The 20,918-nt window shown below is 41.5% G+C and overlaps 1 protein-coding gene across 1 annotated transcript in view; it reads right to left on the bottom strand.

Moving 5' to 3' along the window:
* LOC134358184 (glutamate receptor ionotropic, delta-1-like) overlaps positions 1-20,918 on the bottom strand; it is a 901,838-nt gene that overhangs the window by 172,736 nt on the left and 708,184 nt on the right. The window contains exon 5 of the mRNA XM_063070179.1: positions 15,298-15,351. Within this exon, the coding sequence (XP_062926249.1) occupies positions 15,298-15,351 (54 nt within the window). The remainder of the gene's footprint in view (positions 1-15,297; positions 15,352-20,918) is intronic.

Below are 20,918 nucleotides of genomic sequence, written 5' to 3' on the forward strand. Positions count from 1 at the left end.
GAAACTTAAATATTGTAGTTTAAATTGATCTCCTCTGCATTACTAATCAATGTCACTGAATTACTAGGACTGTGACACAATCTCTACAATTCTGTAACATACTCTATAACTATAACACTTCTCTAGTTCAGCTATATAATGCTCTGGTTTGACTGCATCTGTATTATTACATTCAGGTCTGGTCACCTCGTGGTAGGAGGATATTGAGACTTTGGAGAGGGTATAGATGAGGTTCATCTGGATGCTGCCTGGATTAGAGAGTATAAGGAGAGGGGCAATGGAGGCAGGAGAAGGAGATCTGACAGTAATTTTTTTATTGTGGAAGGCATAGAATGAGTAGATAGCTGATATGAAAGAGGATCTAGTGCTTTCTCAGCATATATGACGAATAAACTCTTCTCAGACTTCCAGCCAAATTTGACTGGAAATTCGTAAAATGATAATCAACATCTAGATAACCCCAGAGGACAAAATGGTCAGTTTTGATGTGGTGACCCTGTTCACAGGAGTCCCCATTAAGGACTGCTTGGTCCTCTTGTGGTCAAGGTTTGATAAGGATACCATTGACCTTTTTGAACACACCCTTCCATTGATGTACTCCCTCAATAAGGGGAACTAATATGAACAAACAGATGGAATGGCCATGGATCGCCCTTGTCGCTGGCTGTTGCTAATTTCTACATGGAGGACTTTGAGGAGAGGGCTCTGAGTTTATTGCCATTACTCCCCAAATACTTTTACAGATACATCGATGACACCTCCATAGTGTGGCCTCATGGCACTCCAACAGTTCCACGACCATCTGAACAGCATACATCCAAACATTCAATTTACAACGGAGATGGAGAAGAGTGGTTGCCTCCTGTTTCTGGACATTCTAATAAAATGGAAACCAGGCGGTAGCCTCAGACGTGGAGTCTATCGGAAACCCACTCACACAGACTTGTACCTCAATATGGCTGGAAACCTGAGAAGAGTTTATTTGAGATAGCTAGCATCTTTTCTCCAGGGTTGAGAGTCTAATACCAGAGGGCATGTATTTAAGGTGAGAAGGATTAAGTTCAAAGGAGATGTAATTTTACACAAGGAGTGGTGGATGCCTGGGGTGATAGTGAAAGCAAGTATGATAGTGGTGTTCAGGAGACTCTTAGGCACATGAATGTGTAGGAAATGGAAGGATATGGGTATAGTGTAGCCAGGGCGTATTAGTTTAGTTGGACATTTGATTAGTAATTCACAACATCATAGCCCAAAGGGCCCATTCTTGCGCTGTACTCTTCAATATTCTTTGCTCGTACCTAAGTATCACTAGAAATAAGAACACAATGATTTTATAGGGCTGGCTACGGAAACAACAACAGTCTGTTACTGGGGCAAATTTGATCATTTAAACGCCTGTTCAAATGAAAAACAGATAGGGGGTGAGGAAGTGGGCTAAGACCCAACTAGTTGTGGTTGAGGACCTACTGCTAACATTCCCAGCAGGAACAACTCTGCACTTAAAGAGGAGGCCACGAGGATAAAAGGGAATCTTCAAAGTTATTTTATTAGAATCTAAAAAGCTTAGGCTGACTGAAACATATTCTTCCGTGAATGGTCGTAAAGCTCTAGCATACAGGTCTGATATTGGTGCTTGAATGAGTCCAATGGTAACACATCTCTTTAATGTGCAAAACTTTCCTACATACTGAATAAATGAATTGACAGAGGGCAAGAGGTGTCTTTCTACTTCGCTTGCTATTCTGTTCAGTCAATTACATGCTTGTCTTGCTTTTTTTTCTTGAATAAAAATACTCTTGAAAGAACCAGCTGCTGGCTTACTATAACAACATTATTGGAAGTGGTTAGATGTTTAAGGTCCTGCCCTCATGAAACAGATCAAATTTGCTTTAAATACATTATTGATTACAATTATAATCAGCAAATTAATTAGAACATGAGATATTAAACTGTTGAAGAAATTAAACAATTAGAATTGATCTTGTAGCCTCCTGTACAATTTGGGATTAATCGGAATTCAGTAGATTTGATGTTCATTTGGTGGTATTAAGGCCAAGCCTTTGGCAGTGAAATAGATTACCCTCGCTGTAATATACGGCTCTGATCAGATAAAACAACCAGTTGACTCAATTATTGCTGGTAGTCCTATTCATTGTCCCAATATTATTTTCCCTCTATACCAATACATCGAGAGCCATATATGAAACAGAATAAAGGCTGCTGTTATGTTTGTGGGACTGGGAATCCATGTGGCCCTGAATAACACACACAACAGATGGTCTATATTACACCACCTCATCTAGTTTTACTGACAAGACTAGCCTGAGTGATTTGTTCTAACGAACGATATAAATTACAACAGCTGTAATATTATTTCCATAGAAAATCTAAGTACTAGATACTTGATATCTGGGTGGCCTCTGCACTAATGCAGATACCTACCAAGATCACCATCTCCTCATGATCTCAGTGATACTGGTCTAGCAGTGACAACTGCTTTCTACAAAAATTAATTTAAAAAATGAAGTGAAATAGAATGAAAATCTGAAGAAAAAACATTGCAAATGAAATTGGAATGAAGGCTGGCATGAAAATGAAAGAAGAAGCAGGCCATGAACACATGAAGAATTAAAAATAAATCGTTTCCCTTGTGACACTTAAAAGTAATTCACAGTGCGTGAAACATTTCTAAGTATCTTGGAGAGATGTGATAAAAAGCTGATAAATGCAATTCTGTCTCTTTTCTGTTTTCTCTAAGTTGTTGGTAGATTATAGAGATGAATAATGATATCAACCCAGAAACTGGATCGATTAGAACCCACTTTACATAGGGTGGTAAAGAAGACGAACATTATGATTGCCTTCAGGTGTTGAGGAAGGAATGTACGAGTCATGAAGTTGTGTTTCAACTGGAGAAAACTTTAGTTAGGTCACACTTGGAGTACTGTGTGTGCAGTTTAGGTTGCCTCATTTCAGGAAGAATGTGGATGCAGAGTAGACCCACCAGGTTGCTGCATGGATTAGGGAGTATTAACTATAAAGAGAAGTTGGCTAGACTTGGATTGCTTTCTCTGGAATACCGGAGGCTAAAGGGAGACTTAATAGAAATATATAAAACTCTGAGAGGAGCAGATAGAATAGAGAGTCAAAGTCTGTTTCCCAAGGCAGAAGTGTCTAATACTAGAAGACACGACTTTAAAGTGAGAGGAGGAAAGTTTAAGGGAAATGTGCGAGGCAAACGCTTTTACTCAGGGATTGATAGCTGCCTGGGACATTGTGTTCTGGTTACTAGTGGAAGCAGACATGGTAACAACACTTAAGAGGCACTTAGGCAGATGAGTATGAAGTGAACGGCGGCATATGGATCAAGCACAGGAATAGTTCCACTTGGCATCATGGTTAGCAGAGAAATCTTGGCCTGAAGGGTCTGTTCCTGTACTGTGCTGTTCTATGTTTTATCTTCAGTTTGTATGTCAGCTTTCCAATGTCTCTACCCTTGTCCTATTTGACAGCCTGCAAACAATAACTTGACTGGGTAGCATCAAAACTGAACGCAGAGGTCTGACCCAAAATGCAGGCAGTTCCTTTTCCTCCACGGATGCTATTTGAACCACTGAGTTCATCCAGCAGATTGTTCGTTGCTCCAGATTCCAGCATCTGTAGTCCCATGTAAAGAATTCAGTTCCCTTTCCCTCATTGCAGCTACTGCCTGTTCCGCTGAGTATTTCTAGAACTTAATCTTTTCTTAAAGAACTCAAATCTTAATTTGAAAAGTCTGGGTTTTGATAACATAACTCAGAATTATGTCAGTGAAAAAGAAATGAGCAGTGAAAATGATCCAATGGCAATTTAACAAAACTTCACAAAGAACAGCAAGTACCTGAAGGCTGGGTAAAATGATAGCACCATTTTTCAAACTGGAGACAAGACTAAGTGTAGTAATTACAAAGACATTCAGCTAGGTAAATATATCCAGAAAGCTAGACCAAGTTAGGCGGAGCTAAACTAGGTTGAAATGTAATAGATTGTTTGTGTAATGCACACAAAATGCTGGAGGAACTCAGCAGGTCGGGCAGCATCTATGGAAGTGAATAAACAGTCGACGTTTTGGGCTGAGATTCTTCATCAGGGAGGGGGAGGATGCCAGAATAAGAAGTGGTTGAAGGGGAGGAGGACAAGCTAGAATGTGATAGGTGAAGCCAGGTGGGTGGGGGAGGGGGGTAATGACAGGGGGCGGGTAGCGCAGCGTTCTCCCTCTGTGGTTCCTTTGTCCATTTGTCCCTCCCCGCTACTCTGCCTCCTGGCATTTCTCCCTACAAGTGGTCGAAGTGCTGCACCTGCCCATTCACCTCCTCTCTCACCTCCATTTAAGTCCCCAGACAGTCCTTCCGGCTGAGGCAACGTCTCACATGCGAATCTGTTGGGGTCGACTAATGTATCTGGTGCTCCAGGTGCAGCCTCCTCTACAATTGTGAGACCTGACATAGATTGGGGGAACGCTTTGGTAAGCTCCTCAGCTCCAACTACAAAAAGCAGAATTTTCTGCCGGTCAACCATTTCAGTTCTTATCCCCATCCCCGTTCTGAAATGTCAATCCATGGCCTCCTCTTCTGCCATGGGCACTCTCAGATTGGAAGAGCAACACTTGGTATTCTGTCTAGGTAGCCTCCAACTGGATGACACGAACATCAATTCTCCAACTTCTGGTAATTTTTTCCCCTCCCCCTTTCCTCTTCTTCAACTTTCCAATCTGCTTTCTTAACTCTTCTCCTCACCTGCCTATCACCTCCGCCTTCCCTTTCTCCCATGGTCCACTCTCCCCTCCTATCAGATTCCTTACTTATTCAGCCTTTTATCTTTCAAGAGCTTCTGCCTCCACATCCCTTTCAGGCAGCAAGTTTCAGGACCCCACAACTTCTGCGTGAAAACATTTTTCCTCACCTCCCCTCTTGCAAAGTTTCTTCCTAACGACTAAGCCGATGTGCCTCGTGATTTTATACATTCCAATTATGTTTTTGATCCAAAGGAAGAAACTCTAGTCAATCTCATCTATCCTCATAGCCAGAGTTTTCCTCATACACCTCCTCCTCCCCATTGCTAATGCAATCACATATTTCCTATAATGTACTCGACATAGTACCTGAGCTGCAGCCTTACAAGCACCAAATCCAGTTTTTGCCGAGTCTCCCTGCACTTATATTCTGTATCTCAGACAATAAAGAAAAATATTTTGTATTGTGTGTGTTTTTTTAGCTGTCCAACTACTTTAAGGATGGACTATTTTAATCACTTTGCACTAAAATGAAATTTTTTTTGTTCTATTTTGTTTTGATTGAGTCCTGATGAAGGGTCTCATCCCAAAATGTCAACTGCTTATTCCTCTCTACAGATGCTGCCTGACCTGCTAAGTTCCTCTAGCATTTTGTCTGTGTTACTTCGTCTGCTGCGTTAAGTTGTTCATCGCATAGTGAACTTGACTTTGGTTATGGACTTATGCTACAAGACCCATCCCTCCACCATTCTTGGTATCCACTCTTTCATTGTATATTCCCTATATAATCCTTGTTTTGGTGTATTGTCTAATTACTTGACCTCACACTACACTGAACTAAATTCTCTTTACTACACAAGGAGGTACACTATTTTATATTTGTTACTTCCTCACCCAAATGACCAGACCAGTCACATCATTCTGATAACAAAACCTTTCCTCCTCCCTATAAACCACTTTGCCAATTTTTATATTATTGACAGGTTTTGAACAGTTGACCTATCGAGCCAAGATCCTGAAGTCAGCAGGCCATGCAGCATCTATGGAAAAGAGTAAACAATCGATGTTTCCAGCGACCCTTCACCAGGACTAATAAAGGGTCTCGGCCAGAAACATCGACAGTTTACTCTTTTCGACAGATGCTGTATGGCCTACTGCCTTCCTTCAGCATTTTGTGTGTGTGTGGTTGTGTAGCCTGTGGGTTAAGGAGAAGGAGTGGGATTTGCATGAAACTGGACATGGCTTTGAAAGTTTTGAAAGATTAAACTGGATATTGAAGACTGATAATATATCAATGAAAAGAAGGTCATAAAATACATAATATGCATAGTTAGATTATTAAAGTGATGAAAATACAATATGAATAACTTGAAGGCTATCAAATGGATCCTAAACTGCTATTGACAAATTTATATATAATTAAATGAATAAAATAAAATTATAAAAGTGTATCAAGAGGTGAGGACAATACACAAGATTAGAAAGTGGAAAACTGATTGACTGAGGTGATTTGCTGGTGAATATTGGAGTTTTTCCTACAGAGAGTTAAATTACTGTGAAGATTGAATTGAATTGAATTGGCTTTATTTCTTACATCCTTCACATACATGAGGAGTAAAAATCTTTACACTAATCTAGAGACACTAATAGAAGATAATAGCTTAAACTAGATACTAACACACGTAGGTGGAGCTAAGGAGATAATGGCTCCTAACAAAAACAGCTCTATTTCTATCTTTAATATCTCTGTTTTTCCCTTTCAGGGTTCTTTTGAAGACCCTGACCTGGAGTTACACGCTGACTTGTGTTCTTTGTGGGAATAGGACCCGCTCTCGGGGCCTCACGACGGCCATTATTCGATATACCAAGGATGCAGCCTAGGAGATTAGCTCACCTTCGGAATTTTGGGATTTCATGGCTCTGGAGGCAGACAGACTTGAAGTTGATGCCTCTGCAGCAAATTGGTGTATCGTGGGAGACAGAAGATCTCTGGCTGTGTGCCCAAAGACCTGAGCTCTTTGGACAAAGAGCTCGAAAAAGGCGACACAGTGGACTTTTAACATTGTAAATCAGCGAGTTATTTGTTATGTCTCCCCTCTCACTGTGAGACGGAGACACCTCTTTTTCCCTTATTAGGGAGAGAGAGAGCCTGTGGTGTGTTGAATTACTGGGTGAACGAGTAGTCTTTGGGGTAATCTAAGTCTGTGTCTGTATTGCTGTTTTGCTGCATGCTTGAGTGCTCGGTGATGGGTGCCGATGCTTTTTTTTTGCTGGTGAGGGAGGAGGGATCGTTCCTTGCTGCTGTTTATGCATGGGGGTCAGCTGTGGGGGTTTTGGGGTTCTAACACTTAACTGTCATTCATTCTTTGGGGCACTCCTCTGTTTTTGTGGATGGTTGCAAAGAAAAAGAATTTCAGGATGTATATTGTATACATTTCTCTGACATTAAATGAACCTTTGAAACTAGATTCTAGGCCATGATGGACAGTTGAGACCCAGCAAGTGTCACCACATGTTTGGCATCAACATAGCATGCACATAATTCAGTAATACCTACTATATGCCTTTGAAATGTGAGAAGAAACCAGAGCACCTGGAAGAAACCCACAAGGTCACAGGGAGAAAGTAGAAACATATTACAGACAATGGTGGGAATCAAACCCAGGACCCACAAGGTCACAGGGAGAAAGTAGAAACATTTTACAGACCACGGTGGGAATCAAACCCAGGACCCACAAGGTCACAGGGAGAACACAGGAACACATTATGGACAGTGGTGGGAATCAAATCAAATCATTGTGGTAACCATTGTCCTACTGTCCCCTCTGACAACACAGACAGATCGTCTTGAGTTATTCCATCAAGCTTTCAAAAATTTCTACCTTACTTGTCTATAATATAAGTATTACTGTTCTGTGGGGCTACACTCCTAAGTTTTGATTAAACAGATTTCCTGTATTCCTGATAACTTGTTCTTTTTCCCAGCCCTGCATATCTTTATTAAATAACATGTCCAGGATTGGATACAATGGCTAGTAATTTACAGTGAACAAAGTGACAGAGCTCGGTTTTGACCTTTAAAAAAACTGCCATAAAGGTTCAAGTGATCTCTGTGGGGTGGCCTTCCCTTTGCTGACAGGCAGCAGTTTAAAAGTGTTTCTTTGCAGGCTACAGTGATGTCATTAGCTGATGGGTCGTCAGTCACACAGAAGAATTTCCAGCGATTGCAAACAGGAAACAGACTGCTTTAATTTCTAATTTACTTTCTAAACATTTAATGAGAATGAAATTAAAAATTGGATTTGTAGAAGCCGAGTAAGTAAACAACTGGAAACATTATGGCTCTTTAATAATAAAACAAAGCCAATGACATTTTTAAACGATCATTTCACCAAATAACTTCCCATACATATTAAAATAGAGTTAGTGCACCATTAAGAACTCTAATTTCTTATTCATCGTTACATCACATTTTCGGGGTTGCCATAACTGAAATAGTTTGGAAGTACCCCAGTTCACCTATTTCTGGTGACTGAACTGGAAGATGATGTCTGACCATGCTCCTCGTACAGATCAATTCATCACACGGTGCATTGAGGTGGTTCAGGTTAAAACAATAACAGAATGCAGAATAAAGTGTAACAGCTACAGACAAAGTGAGGTAGACAATAAGGTGCAAGATCATAACAAAGCGGATTGTGAGGTTAAGGTATCATCTTATAAGACGTAAGAGAAGAGTGAGGCCATTCGGCCCGCCGAGTCTGCTCTGCCTTTCAATCACGACTGATTATTTTCCCCCGAACCCCATTCTCCTACCTTCTTCCTATAACCTTTGGCACCCTTACTAATAAGAACCTATCAGCCTGTGCTTTAGATATACCCAATGACTTGGCCGCTACAGCTGTCTGTGGCAATGAATTCCACAGATTCACCACCCTCTGGCTGAAGAAATTCCAATCCAGGGGACCTGTAAATAGACCACTAATCGAGGAACCAGGAACAGTGACAGGAACTTCCAAATGTCCATGCTTAACTGGGCTTGTTGCACTTCAGAAACTGCTGACAAATTCCTTCTGCTGTAATGGTGTGCATCCTGCTGTTACTGCACAATGTGGGCCCAGGCACGAGAAGGAATAAAAAATAGGCAGAGAAAGTAATCTACATGTGACATGGCCCTTTTTTGAGTGGGTGAGCTGAATTTATGCCATATTTCATAATTTCACATGGCACAGGCCATTCAGTCCATCAAATCTATGCTGGCTCTCCAGACATTCCGTACATAGGAGTCATGGAGTCACGGAACAGAGAAACAGACAGTTCAACCTACCGTATTTATGCCAACCATCAAGTATGCACTTATACTAACCTCATTTACAAGTACTTGTTCCATGGCCTTTTATGTCTTGGTGATTCAAATACTCATCCAGATTTTATTTAAATATGAGAATACTTGTCTCCACTGCCTTTTTAATTAGTGCATTGCAACCATGCTCTGGAACAACTCCCCCTCAGATTCCCTTCAACCTCCTTATTCCTTATCTTAAAATTTGTGTGTCTCACATTAGATTCTTCCCTTCCATTTTAGGGAAGAGTTTCTCATAAACGACCCTATCTTTGACCCTTATCATTTTAGATTAGATTATGAGAACACTCAGTCCTCTTTTATTGTCATTTAGAAATGCATACATGCATTAAGAAATGATACAACGTTTCAATTTTATATACCTGTATCAGGAATAGCACACCCCCCAACACCATTCTGCTTGATTCTGCTCCAAGCAAACCAAACCCAGCCCTGTTCCCTCCTCATAAGCGAAATACTTCATCCCAGGCAGTACCCTGGTGAATCTCCTCGCACCCTCTCCGGTGAAATTACATCCTTCCTATCGCGCATTGTGCTCACTCTCTGCTTTGCCACAGACACTGCTGGGCGCTCACGTAGGCAGGCAGCTGAAAGAAGACTGTAATCATACACATGAGGATGCACACATTCAAGCCAATTATGGTTTCTTTGTAATTGTGTTTAACTTCTCTCCCTTTTGTTTTGGTCTTGTCAAGTCTTGATCGAAGCACAGCAATTGCAATGCTCCCTGTTTACCTTAATCCACATTCGGGGTAGAAATGAGTGATTTAGATAACTCCCGTTAAAGGAGCAGTATTAATTTAGTTTTAGGTTATTGCTTTTGAGCTGCAGTGACAGTGTTAGATTTTAGTTAATTTGACAGTTTTTAGCTTGCGGCCCTGTTGGTCTACAGCTCTGATCAAAACACAGTGAACAGAGTCTGTGTCTGTGCCTCTTCATCTGCACTCGGACTATCACTGAACTCATGTCAGCACTCACAACAAGAGTTCAGCAGCTCATAACAGCCAGCCAAAATCAGGTCACAGCCATTTCCGCCATCTCCAAAGTGGTCCCACCACCAAACGCATCTTTCCCTCGCTCTACCCCCATTTTCTGCTTTCCGCAGGGAACGCTCCCTATGTGACTCCCTTGTCCATTCGTTCCTCTCCACTGATATCCATCCTGGCACTTATCCTTGCAAGTGGAACAAGTGTTACACCTGCCCCAACACTTCCTCCCTCACTACCATCCATATAACATATAACATATCCAGGCCCTTAACAGTCCTTCCAGGTGAGATGACACTTCCAGTAATGTACCCTGCCCTCTCCTTTACCATACCCTATCCCCTTATCCAGCTCTCATCTTATCTCCTTGCCTGCCCATTGCCTCCCTCTGGTGCTTCTCCCCCCTTTACTTTCTTATCTCTTTCACCAATCAACTTCCCAGCACTTTACTTCATCCCTCCCCCTCCCAGTTTGACCTTTCACCTTGTGTTTCTCTCACCTCTCCCCCACCTTTTAAATCTACTCCTTAACAGTTTTCTCCAAGCCCGCTGAAGGGGCTTGGTCTGAAACATCGGCTGTACTCTTCTCCATAGGCGCTGCCTGGCCTGCTGAGTTCCTCCAGCATTTTGTGTGCGTTGCTTGGATTTCCAGCATCTGCAGATTCTCTCTTGTTTGTGATCGGACTGCTCTGACTACTGCTTTTCAGAAGCTCTCTACCAGGGCAGTCACACTTCCCACACCAGCACCTCCCCCATCCTCCTTTATTACAGTCTGATCAGCTTCAGCCACTAATGCCTTGGTTACCTTGGCTGCTTCCGAACCTGAACCAGGCACTCTACCACCAGGCAGATACTCCGATGACCCCAATGGCTGCTAAAGCTTTATTACCCAGTGTGAGCTGACTTTCCAAGCCCAGCCAGGACAGCTCAGTGATGACGCAGATAGGCCGGCTTACAGGGTGAATCTCTTAGTCAGACCACACTCAACCTATTCAACAGCCTACAAGAACAACCCAGAGTTTCCAGCAATTTGAAGTCAAGTTCACAAGAGTATTTGACCTTTCAGTAGGTGGTCAGGAGGCTCTCTACTGACTCCTGGACTGCACCAAGGTAGAGGGTCATTAAGAACTTTATGCAGTAAGGTTCTGTCCTCTTGCAGTTGAGATGGGGTGGAACGAGAGATCATCACTGCTTTCCAGCGCAGGCTGAGCACAGAGATCAAGTCTCGCTGATCCAAGTTCAGTGACGGCCCAAGTGCAGAGGAAGAGACACAGACAAGGACTGAACGGTTCACTGAGTTTTGATAAGAACTGTATAGAACAAAGGAAAATAAACGCTAGGCCAACGGGGTTGCAAACTAAAAACTCTCAAACTAGCTAAAAACTCAAGCCATGACTGTGGCATGAAGGCAGTAACCATGAACTAAATTCATAACGCTCCTTCAATGGGGTGATCAAAGTCGTTAATCATCTATCCTGGAATGTAGACGAAGGTAAGAAGGGAGCATTGTCATCACTGTGCTTTAATCAAGGCTCGACAAGACTGAAGCAGGAGGAAGAGAGTTAAATACAATTACAAGGAAACCCTAATTGGATGGAATGTGTGCATCCACACAAGTGCGATTTCAGCTGCCCGCCTGGGAAAGCACCCTAACCATGGCAGTGTCCATGGCTCCCTAACTTACTTCCCTGTAACATAGTCTCTGTCACATCCACATCCCTTTACACCTGGATCTTGACTTGACCCACAGACCACAATCCGTAGGGATAGGCAGCAACACTTTCAACACAATTATTCTCTCAACACAGGTGCTCCACAAGGTTGTGTCCTCAGCCCCCTACTCTCTATACACTCACAACTGCATGGCCTGATTCTGCTCTAAGCCCACCCACAAGTTTGCAGGTGACAACACTGTAGTAGGATGAATCTCAAATAATGATGTGTTTGAGTACAGGAAAGAGGCAGAGAACCTTATGCATGTTGTCATGACAACGACCTTTTCCTCAATGTCAGCAATACAAAAGAGCTGGTCATTAACTTCAGGAAGGGGGCCAGTACACACTGCTCCTATTTACATCAACAGAGCTTGAGAGGTTTGAAAGTTTCAAGTTGCTAGGAGTGACCGTCACCAATTGCCATGTCCTGGTCCAACCATGTAGACATCATGGCCAAGAAAGCTCACCAGTGCTTTTACTTCCTTAGGAGGCTGAAGAAATTTGGCATGTGCCTTGTGACCCTCATCAACTTTTAGGATGCACTATAGAAAGCATTCCTTCTGGATACCCCACAACTCAGCTTGCAACCGCCCTGCTTGTGAACGCAAGAAACTGCAAAGAGTTGTGGTGGTAACTCAACACATCATGAAAACCAGCCTCCCATGGACTCTTTTTGATGTCTTGGAAAGGCAACCAACATAATCAAAGACCGTACCTACTCCTGACATTCTCTCTTCTCTATCTCACTCCACGCCCCCTCCTGCCACCATTGAGCAGAAATTACAAAAGCCTGAAAGCACATATCACTAGGCTCAAGGACTGTATAAAACTGTTGTATAGTCCTCTAGTACAAAAGTGATCTCTTGACCTCATAATCTATCTTGTTATGGCCTTGCATCACAATCTGGTATGGAAGTTGTCCTGTCCAAGACCGGAAGAAGCTGCAGAAGGTCGTGAACACGGCGCAGCACATCACACAAACCAATCTTCCATCCTTGGACTCACTTTACACCGCACGCTGTTGGAGCAGTGCTGCCAGGATAATTAAGGACACGACCCACCCAGTCAACACACTCTTCGTCCTTCTTCCCACCCCCCGCCCCCCACCGGGAGAAGGCTCAGGGGCTTGAAGACTGTACGGCCAGATTCGGGAACAGCTTCTTTCCAACTGTTCAACGGATTCTACCCGGATCCGGGCCATACCCTCCAAATATCTGGACCTGCCTCTCTGTTTTTTTGCACTACCTTACTTTCCATTTTTCTATTTTCTATTTATGATTTATAATTTAATTTTTTAATATTTACTATCGATTTGTAATCCAGGGAGTGCGAAGCGCAGAATCAAATATCGCTGTGATGATTGTACGTTCTAGTATCAATTGTTTGGCGACAATAAAGTATGAAGTATCTAATGTCTGCCTCCACTGCACTTTCCTGTAACTGTAACACTCCACCTTGCATTCTGTTCTTGTTTTCCCTTGTATTCCCTCAATATACGCTGTAATGAAGTGATATGTGTGGATGGCGTACAAAACAAAGCTTTTCACTGTACCCCTGTACTCGTAACAAAAATAAACCAATTTATCAATTTACCAAAATCCATTTGTACTGCAAACTACTTCTAACAGGGAAACTTACAGTGCTCAGTTAATCTACCAGCACACCTTGGGATGTGAGAGGAAACTGAGGCACCTAGGGAAATGCACATGCTCACATGAATAATATGTAGACACCACAGAGACAGCACCCTAGGTTCAGTTTAAACCCGGATCACTGGAGATAAGCAGCAGCAATTTTACATGCTGCACCACAGCGCTGCAGTTAGATATGGTGTTGGGCTCATTCAGTCTTCAGTGCTTTGTTTTTTAGACATCCGGATAATTAAATCATTTTTCCTATCATAAAACCAGTGAATTTAATATAACTAATACAAAAAGAAAAGGAACTATATATTCAATGCAAAGATCAATGTTTGAAAATACAGCTCTTCTTATATATTAGTCATTGATTCCTCAAATTATTATTATAGTCAGACCTGATTGGAGCTCAGATTTTCTGCAGAACTGTTTACAATACAGGGAAAGTAAATAATCTGCTTCTGTCAACAGATATTGCAATCAGACAACGTTCATTAATGCAACTTAACACTTGCACATTTGATGCTCATTGAAATCAAACCACTTAAAAGGAATAATAAAATTGCATTGTGGATCATTATTTTTGCCTCTGAAAAGAAAAAAAATAATGCATCAGTTGAATTATTCCATTTGGTCTATTTATTATTTGCTTTGTACTTATCTTAGCATTTCTCAGTCCCTCATCCCTTCAATTAGTCTGGTAATTAATCCTGTAATTTCACCCATGCAACGGCTGGCACACCACCAGTCGGATGTCACTAGGTGTCACCAGCATATGTGATAAATACCAAATCACAGTTTGAAGTAATGAACAAGAACCATGTACAGAACACAGTTACTGCATCGTCTCTACAGTTTAAATAGCACTATGAATTTTTAGTGATGAATATGAAAAGAACTCTGCAAAACAATCCCAAGCTTTTTCTTTTAATGAACGTTTTAGTTCATTTGTTTACAATGGGATAACAAAGCCATTAAAATGGTAGATAGAGCCGTGCATCCAGATGCACGACCACACTCGCAGTAATACTGAAGTCCTCAGTATTGGGCCTTGGTTTCTTAACCGCAGCTCCAAAACTGGGGAGAGCATTAGACTGAGTTGCAGCATTGCGCTTTGTCAAATTCTGTCTGAAAGATGTTAACTTGATAATAAATAAAAAATAACTAACTGCATCAGGCATTAGATTGCACAGTGGACATGGGTTCAGATATGGTCAAACTGTCTGAGTGAAGACACAAGGGAATTTGAAAGCCTGGGTGTATAGGAATGAAAATGCTCAAAATCTGAAACAACATCTGAAAACATTGCAAGCATTTAGCAGGTCAGGCAGTATCTGTGGAGATAATAAGAGTGAAGATAATATTTCAACCAAGGGTCTTTGAACTTAAACAGTTTTTCCACATTTGCTCCCTAACATGTTGAGGGTTTCCTTTTTTTTTGTTTCTGGTTTCTACTTGCCTTAGACCATGATTTGTCTAAGGCAAGTGCCCTTAGTATCTCTAAATTGACCGCCGGTTCCTGTGGGCATTCACATTTCAGTCTATCCCATGTCCCAATCAACTTAAAGGTTTGGCAGAAGTATCTGTCTTCCTAGTGCAGTGAACATACCACCCGTGAGTTTGTAAGGCAATGTTCCTAACCACTAGACAGTTTCAATAAATGTACTGGAAGTGCTCAAGGGGAAAAAAACACTGATTTCAATTTTTGCCCCTTCTGTTGAACAGGCAGAAGTCATATGCCATAACATGCACTGTCAGCTGTGTGTGAGCTTGCACACTATAAAGCCCTGATGTTCTAGAACTGAAAACTGTGACATTGGCCTTACCTCATTTACAAAGACCCAGTGGCTGTCCTTTGAGGCCAAGTTTGTTTCCACTGCCTGAAAAAAAAACACAGAAAGCAGAATGTTATAAATAAAGCAGATGGTTATAGGTTTGCCCAAGAGTTAGAAACCACCAAAGATTGCATAAGCATTTAAAGTATTTCTAAAATAACTGAAGATCTTGAGAATTACTTCACATTTTTATTGTCCTGCTGATAAACAATATTTATTGTGTAACTGTTTACTTTTAAAGAAGTTATTTTCTACTTCTTTCTGTTCTGGTTAATGTTAGCATGAAATCATTCATTGCTTATGCCATTTTTCTCTACCACATAACCACATTACAACCAAACTGTCTTAAGACTACTTTGGGTGGGTACTCAGGATGTGTGTGGCACACCTGGCAGGTGTGTTTGCAGACATTTTTAATCTCTTCCTCTCCCAGTGTAGAGTGCCCTCCTGCTTCAAAACATCCCCCATTGTCCCTGTACCTAAAAAGACCAAGGTAATATGTCTGAACGGCTGGCGACCTGTCGCCCTCACCTCAATAATAAACAAATGTTTTGAGAGGCTGGTCAAGGACCACATCTGCAGCGTGCTACCACCCACACTGGACCCCCTACAATTCACCTACCAACACGACCAATCGACAGATGACACAATAGTCACAGCTCTACACACTGTCCTTACACACCTGGAGAAGAAGGATGCTTATATGAGAAAGCTGTTCTTGGACCACAGTTCAGCATTTAACATAATAATTTCATCCAGGCTCGACAAGAAGATCAGAGACCTCGGCCTTCACCCTGCCTTGTGTAACTGGATCCTGGACTTCCTGTTAGATTGCCAGCAGGTGGCAACTGTGGGTTCCCTCACCTCTGTCCATTTGACCCTCAACACAGGTGACCCTCAGGCCTGTGTCCTAAGCCCCCTCCTTTACTCTGTATACCCATGACTGTGTCACCACCCACAGCTCCAATCTGCTAATTAAGTTTGCTGACGATACTACATTGATTGGCCCAATCTCAAATAACAATGAGGCAGCCTACAGTGAAGAAGTCATCACCCTGACACAGTGGTGTCAAAAAATCAAACTCTCCCTCAATGTCGCAAAAACAAAGGAGCTGGCTGTGGACTACAGGAGGATGGAGACAGGCTAACCCCTATAGACATCAATGAATCTGGGGTTGAGAGGGTGAACAGCTGTAAGTTCCTTGGCATAAACGTCACCGAGGACCTCACTTGCTCTGTACATACCAGCTGTGGGGTGAAAAAAAAGCACAACAGTGCCTCTTCTACCTCAGATGGTTGAAGAAGTTCAGTCTGTGTCCCCAAATCCTAAGGACTCTCTACAGGGGGACAATTGAGAGCATCCTGACTGGCTGTATCACTGCCTGGTATGGGAACTGTACTTCCCTCAATCACAGGACTCTGCAGAGAGTGGTGTGGACAACCCAGCGCATCTGTAGATGTGAACTTCCTACTATTCAGGTCATTTATGGTGACAGGTGCATAAAAAGGGTCTGAAGGATCATCGGGGACCCGAGTCACCCCAACCACAAATGGTTCTAGCTGCTACCATCTGGGAAACGGTATTGCAGCATTAAAGCCAGGACCAACAGGCTCTGGAACAGCTTCTTCCACCAGGCCATCAGACTGATTAATTCACATTGACACAATTGTATTTCTAAGCTATATTGACTGTCCTGTTGCATATCTTACTGTATATACTATTTAATACAAAATACTATAATTTGCACATTGCACATTCAGACGGAGATGTAACATAAAGATTTTTACTCCTCATGCATATGAAGGATGTAAGAAATAAACATCAACTCAATTAATGACCCCCTAATACAATAGATGGACACGACCTCACAATGCACGTTGTTATGACCTTGCACCTTATTGTCTCCCTGTATAGCACTTTCTGCATTCTGTTATAGTTTCAGCTTGTACTTTCTCAAAGCACTGTGTGATGAATTAATGTGCATGAACCTTTTCACTGTACCTCAGTATACGTGACAATAACGTACTGATTCCAATCCTACCTTATCGTCCATTTTCACTGCACTTTCTCTGTAACTGTAACACTTTATTCTGCATTCTATTATTGCCTAAGTACCAACTCAATCCACTGTTGTAATGAAATGATCTGTATGAAGACAGGTTTTTTTACATGTGGCAATAATAAACCAATTTACCAAGCTCACGAGTTGCCCAGATTTCGTTTGCTAGTTTTCTTCTCTCAATTTTCATGATGTTTTGAGGAACTAACATCATGAGTTCTGGCTTCCTACCAGGACTGTCCATTACCAGTTATGAACTCATCTCTTTCATGTATCATATCCAGATGAAGCCCATTGAAGACCTATTGGGCTGAATTGTCTTTTTGTGGGTTTGCTGAGTGAAGGATGATGAGTGAGGACTTGAGAACACTCTGTGCTTCTTTAATGACACAAGAGACTACAGATGCTGGAGTCTGGGATGAAAAAAAAACAAGCTCTTGGAGGAACTCTATGGGTCAAGGGAAAGGCATAGTCAATGCTTCATGTCAAAACCTATGAACTATGCACATCAACTTTGTTCTCGGGAAAAAGGAGCCTAAAGAGGGCATAGCTTTAAGGTCTGAGGAGAAAGATTTAAAAGGGACTTGAGGGACAACTTTACACAGAGGATGATGAGTATGTCCACATGTACGTTCAATGTTTTCAGGGAAAGAAGTTGAGGTGGGTACAATAATGACATCTAAAAGACATTTGGATAAATATATGGATACAAAAGGTTTTGAGGTATAGGGACCAAATGTGTGGCAAACGGGACGAGTTTAGATGGGCACCTTAGACAACACGGACAAGTTGGTCCGAAGGGCGTATCTCCATACTCATCACCCTCTATGACTCTGGACTAGGAGATGAAGAGTCTCAACCCAAAATATCGACCATCCATTTCCCTCTACAGATGCTTCCTGACCCATTGAGTTCATCCAGCAGCTCACTTTTTTGCTACTTTCCTTTCATGTTCCTTAGAAATAATTTAGAAATGGTCCATAAAAAGCGGCATCTTTAATGGGACACCTCTCCATCAGTTCTACCCCTCCACTAATGCAAGCTGCTATAGCTCCAACAATGCCACCCCCTTTCACTGGCCCTCTGACAGTACAATAATCCTTTGAACTGCTCCTCCAACAGTATGGGCTCCCTCATTCCTGCTGCTGGCATTTGGAATGGACAGAACTTCTTTTGTGAAGTCTATAAAGTGAGTTGAATTGGGCATGCAAGAGAGAATAGGTTACAAGGAAATAAGCAGGGCAATAATATTCCTCTAAGAGCCAGCATAGATTCATCAGCCAAATGCTTTCTTTCTATATCTTAAGAAAATATGAGAATTTAAAGTTCCAACTTTATGGCTCAGAGACAAAATCACAAAGAAGACTACGCATGCAATAATTTATTTTCTCTGGAAAAGTTCCTTTAAAAGTCGACACCTCCCAACATGGAATTCCAAAATCTCCTGGGGAATCCATGCTGTATCTACAAAATAAATCAAATACATGTATTCCATTGCAGTCTTCTGATAGTCCAAGTGCTTTTTTAGCTAAATATTTAATTGTTCACAACTGGGAGTAGTTGTTCCCTGTAATGGACCCTGACAACTCAGTCAAAGCAGGTGAAGTTCTGTGGGAGGGAGGTACAATCAGCACTGCATCTAACTTAGATCTACTGCATCTACCCCGTCGGAGGCTGTATCTAACCTGCTGCTCATCTCAGGGAAAGAAGAAGAATCTTAATGTGGGATCCTTTCTGGCTGAGACAGCAGAACATATATTCAATTTATTGGAAATGATGGAGAAAGTAAATAAATAGTTTGCCTTTGGCTTCATGGAAGAAGGCATAGAAAAAAATCATAGTAGAGGGCAATAGGAACTCAAGAAATTAGAATCAGTAGAAAGAATTGCTATGGAGAAATAACTGAACTGAAAGGGAACATCTCAGGCTTTAAAAGGAGTGGCTATGGAGTTAGAGGACTTTCAGAAGGTCACCATCTTCTGAAAGACCATAGATTCTAGAACTGCTCTAAAGAATTGGAAGGGAACAAATGTAACCCTACTGTTTAAGGAATGGATTAGAGAGAAAACAGAGATCAGTAGTAGGAAAAACACTGCAATGTATTACTGAGGGCTTGGTAACGAGGCACATGAAGTAATAACAAGTTTGGGCAAAGTCAGCCTGGACCTTTGGTGGATGGACATACCTGTTGAAAATAATTTAAGGTTTTAATTGGCAGAACTGGAATGCATGGTACTCAAGGTAAGATACTGGTATGAATTGAAGATTGATAATGGACAGAGTTGCTAGGAATAACTAGTCATTTGCAGGCTATGAGGCCATGAACAGTGGCCTTGCACAGCGACTGATGATTTCAATGATATGGATGAGGAGGTCAAGTGTAATGCATCCAATTTTTCTAATGGAACAAACTAAGGCTGCGGATTCTGTTGTGAGGAGGTTACATAGAGGCTTCAGGATGATGCAGAGATGTCAAGTGAATGGCAAAGACCTAACAGATGGAATATTGTATGAAAGTATGATTGAGATCAACCACTTTGAAGAGTAAGAAGAGTATAAAGGCAGAGCATTTTAAATTAAGACTTTGAATTATGTTAGTGCTCAGAGAGACTTTGGTGTCCTAATGAATGTAATGTTGAAATTTAACAAGCAGAATCTGTAAGTAATTAAGAAACCAGATGGCACATTGGCCTTTATTGCAAAGTAATTTTAAGTACAAAATGGAGACTTCTTTCTCCAATTATATCCTGTGAAAATGCATCTATAATATAATGAACTCATGTGATCTCCCTCCTAAGGAAAGATATACTTGCAAGTGTAAGGTTCAACAGATTGACTACAATTCAGTGAATGAGCAAAAGTTAAGTAGAATGGGCCTGTACATTTTCAGTTAAGAAGAATAAAAATTAGACATGCAAAGCTCTAACAGGACAAATGCAGAGTTAATGTTCCTTTTGTCTGTGGTGTTTAGAACCAAGGATTATGGTCTCAAAATATATCATTTGGCCATTCCGGACAGAGATAAAATAGATTCATTCAGCCAGAGGATGGTGAAGCTTTAAAATTCTCAACCCAAGTGGAGGTTCATTTACTGAGTACATTCATGACAGAATTTGACAGATTTTTAAAATTAGTTATGTTTGTAAGTGTGAGGAAATTAGTGATATTTAGTTAAAGATCACACATGATCTGATAGGCTGGCAGAGCAGTAATGAGCGGTGAATTGCCTACTCCTATTTCCCTTTGTTATGTTACATACCTGCACTCTCTTAATGATATGTGTGACTCAGAACCACAGTGTAGGGTTCTTCACTGACTGGAGAGAGAGAGGGGCTGGTTAGGGTGAGGAAGCTCCTCCATTATTGTAGGAGAATACCACACCAGACAGCCACATGAACGGCAACAGTGCTACTGATGTGTAGGAATATGATAAAACAGAAAGGAAAGCAGTGACTAGGAGTGTTCAGAATGAAAACTCATTGCACAGTTTATTCTTGTAAATAGTTTTACTGAAAATAAAGATTATCGATTCAATAAAAAAAAACAATGTGA

The sequence above is a fragment of the Mobula hypostoma genome, chromosome 18 (assembly GCF_963921235.1).
Source record: "Mobula hypostoma chromosome 18, sMobHyp1.1, whole genome shotgun sequence".
Lineage (NCBI taxonomy): Eukaryota > Metazoa > Chordata > Chondrichthyes > Myliobatiformes > Myliobatidae > Mobula > Mobula hypostoma.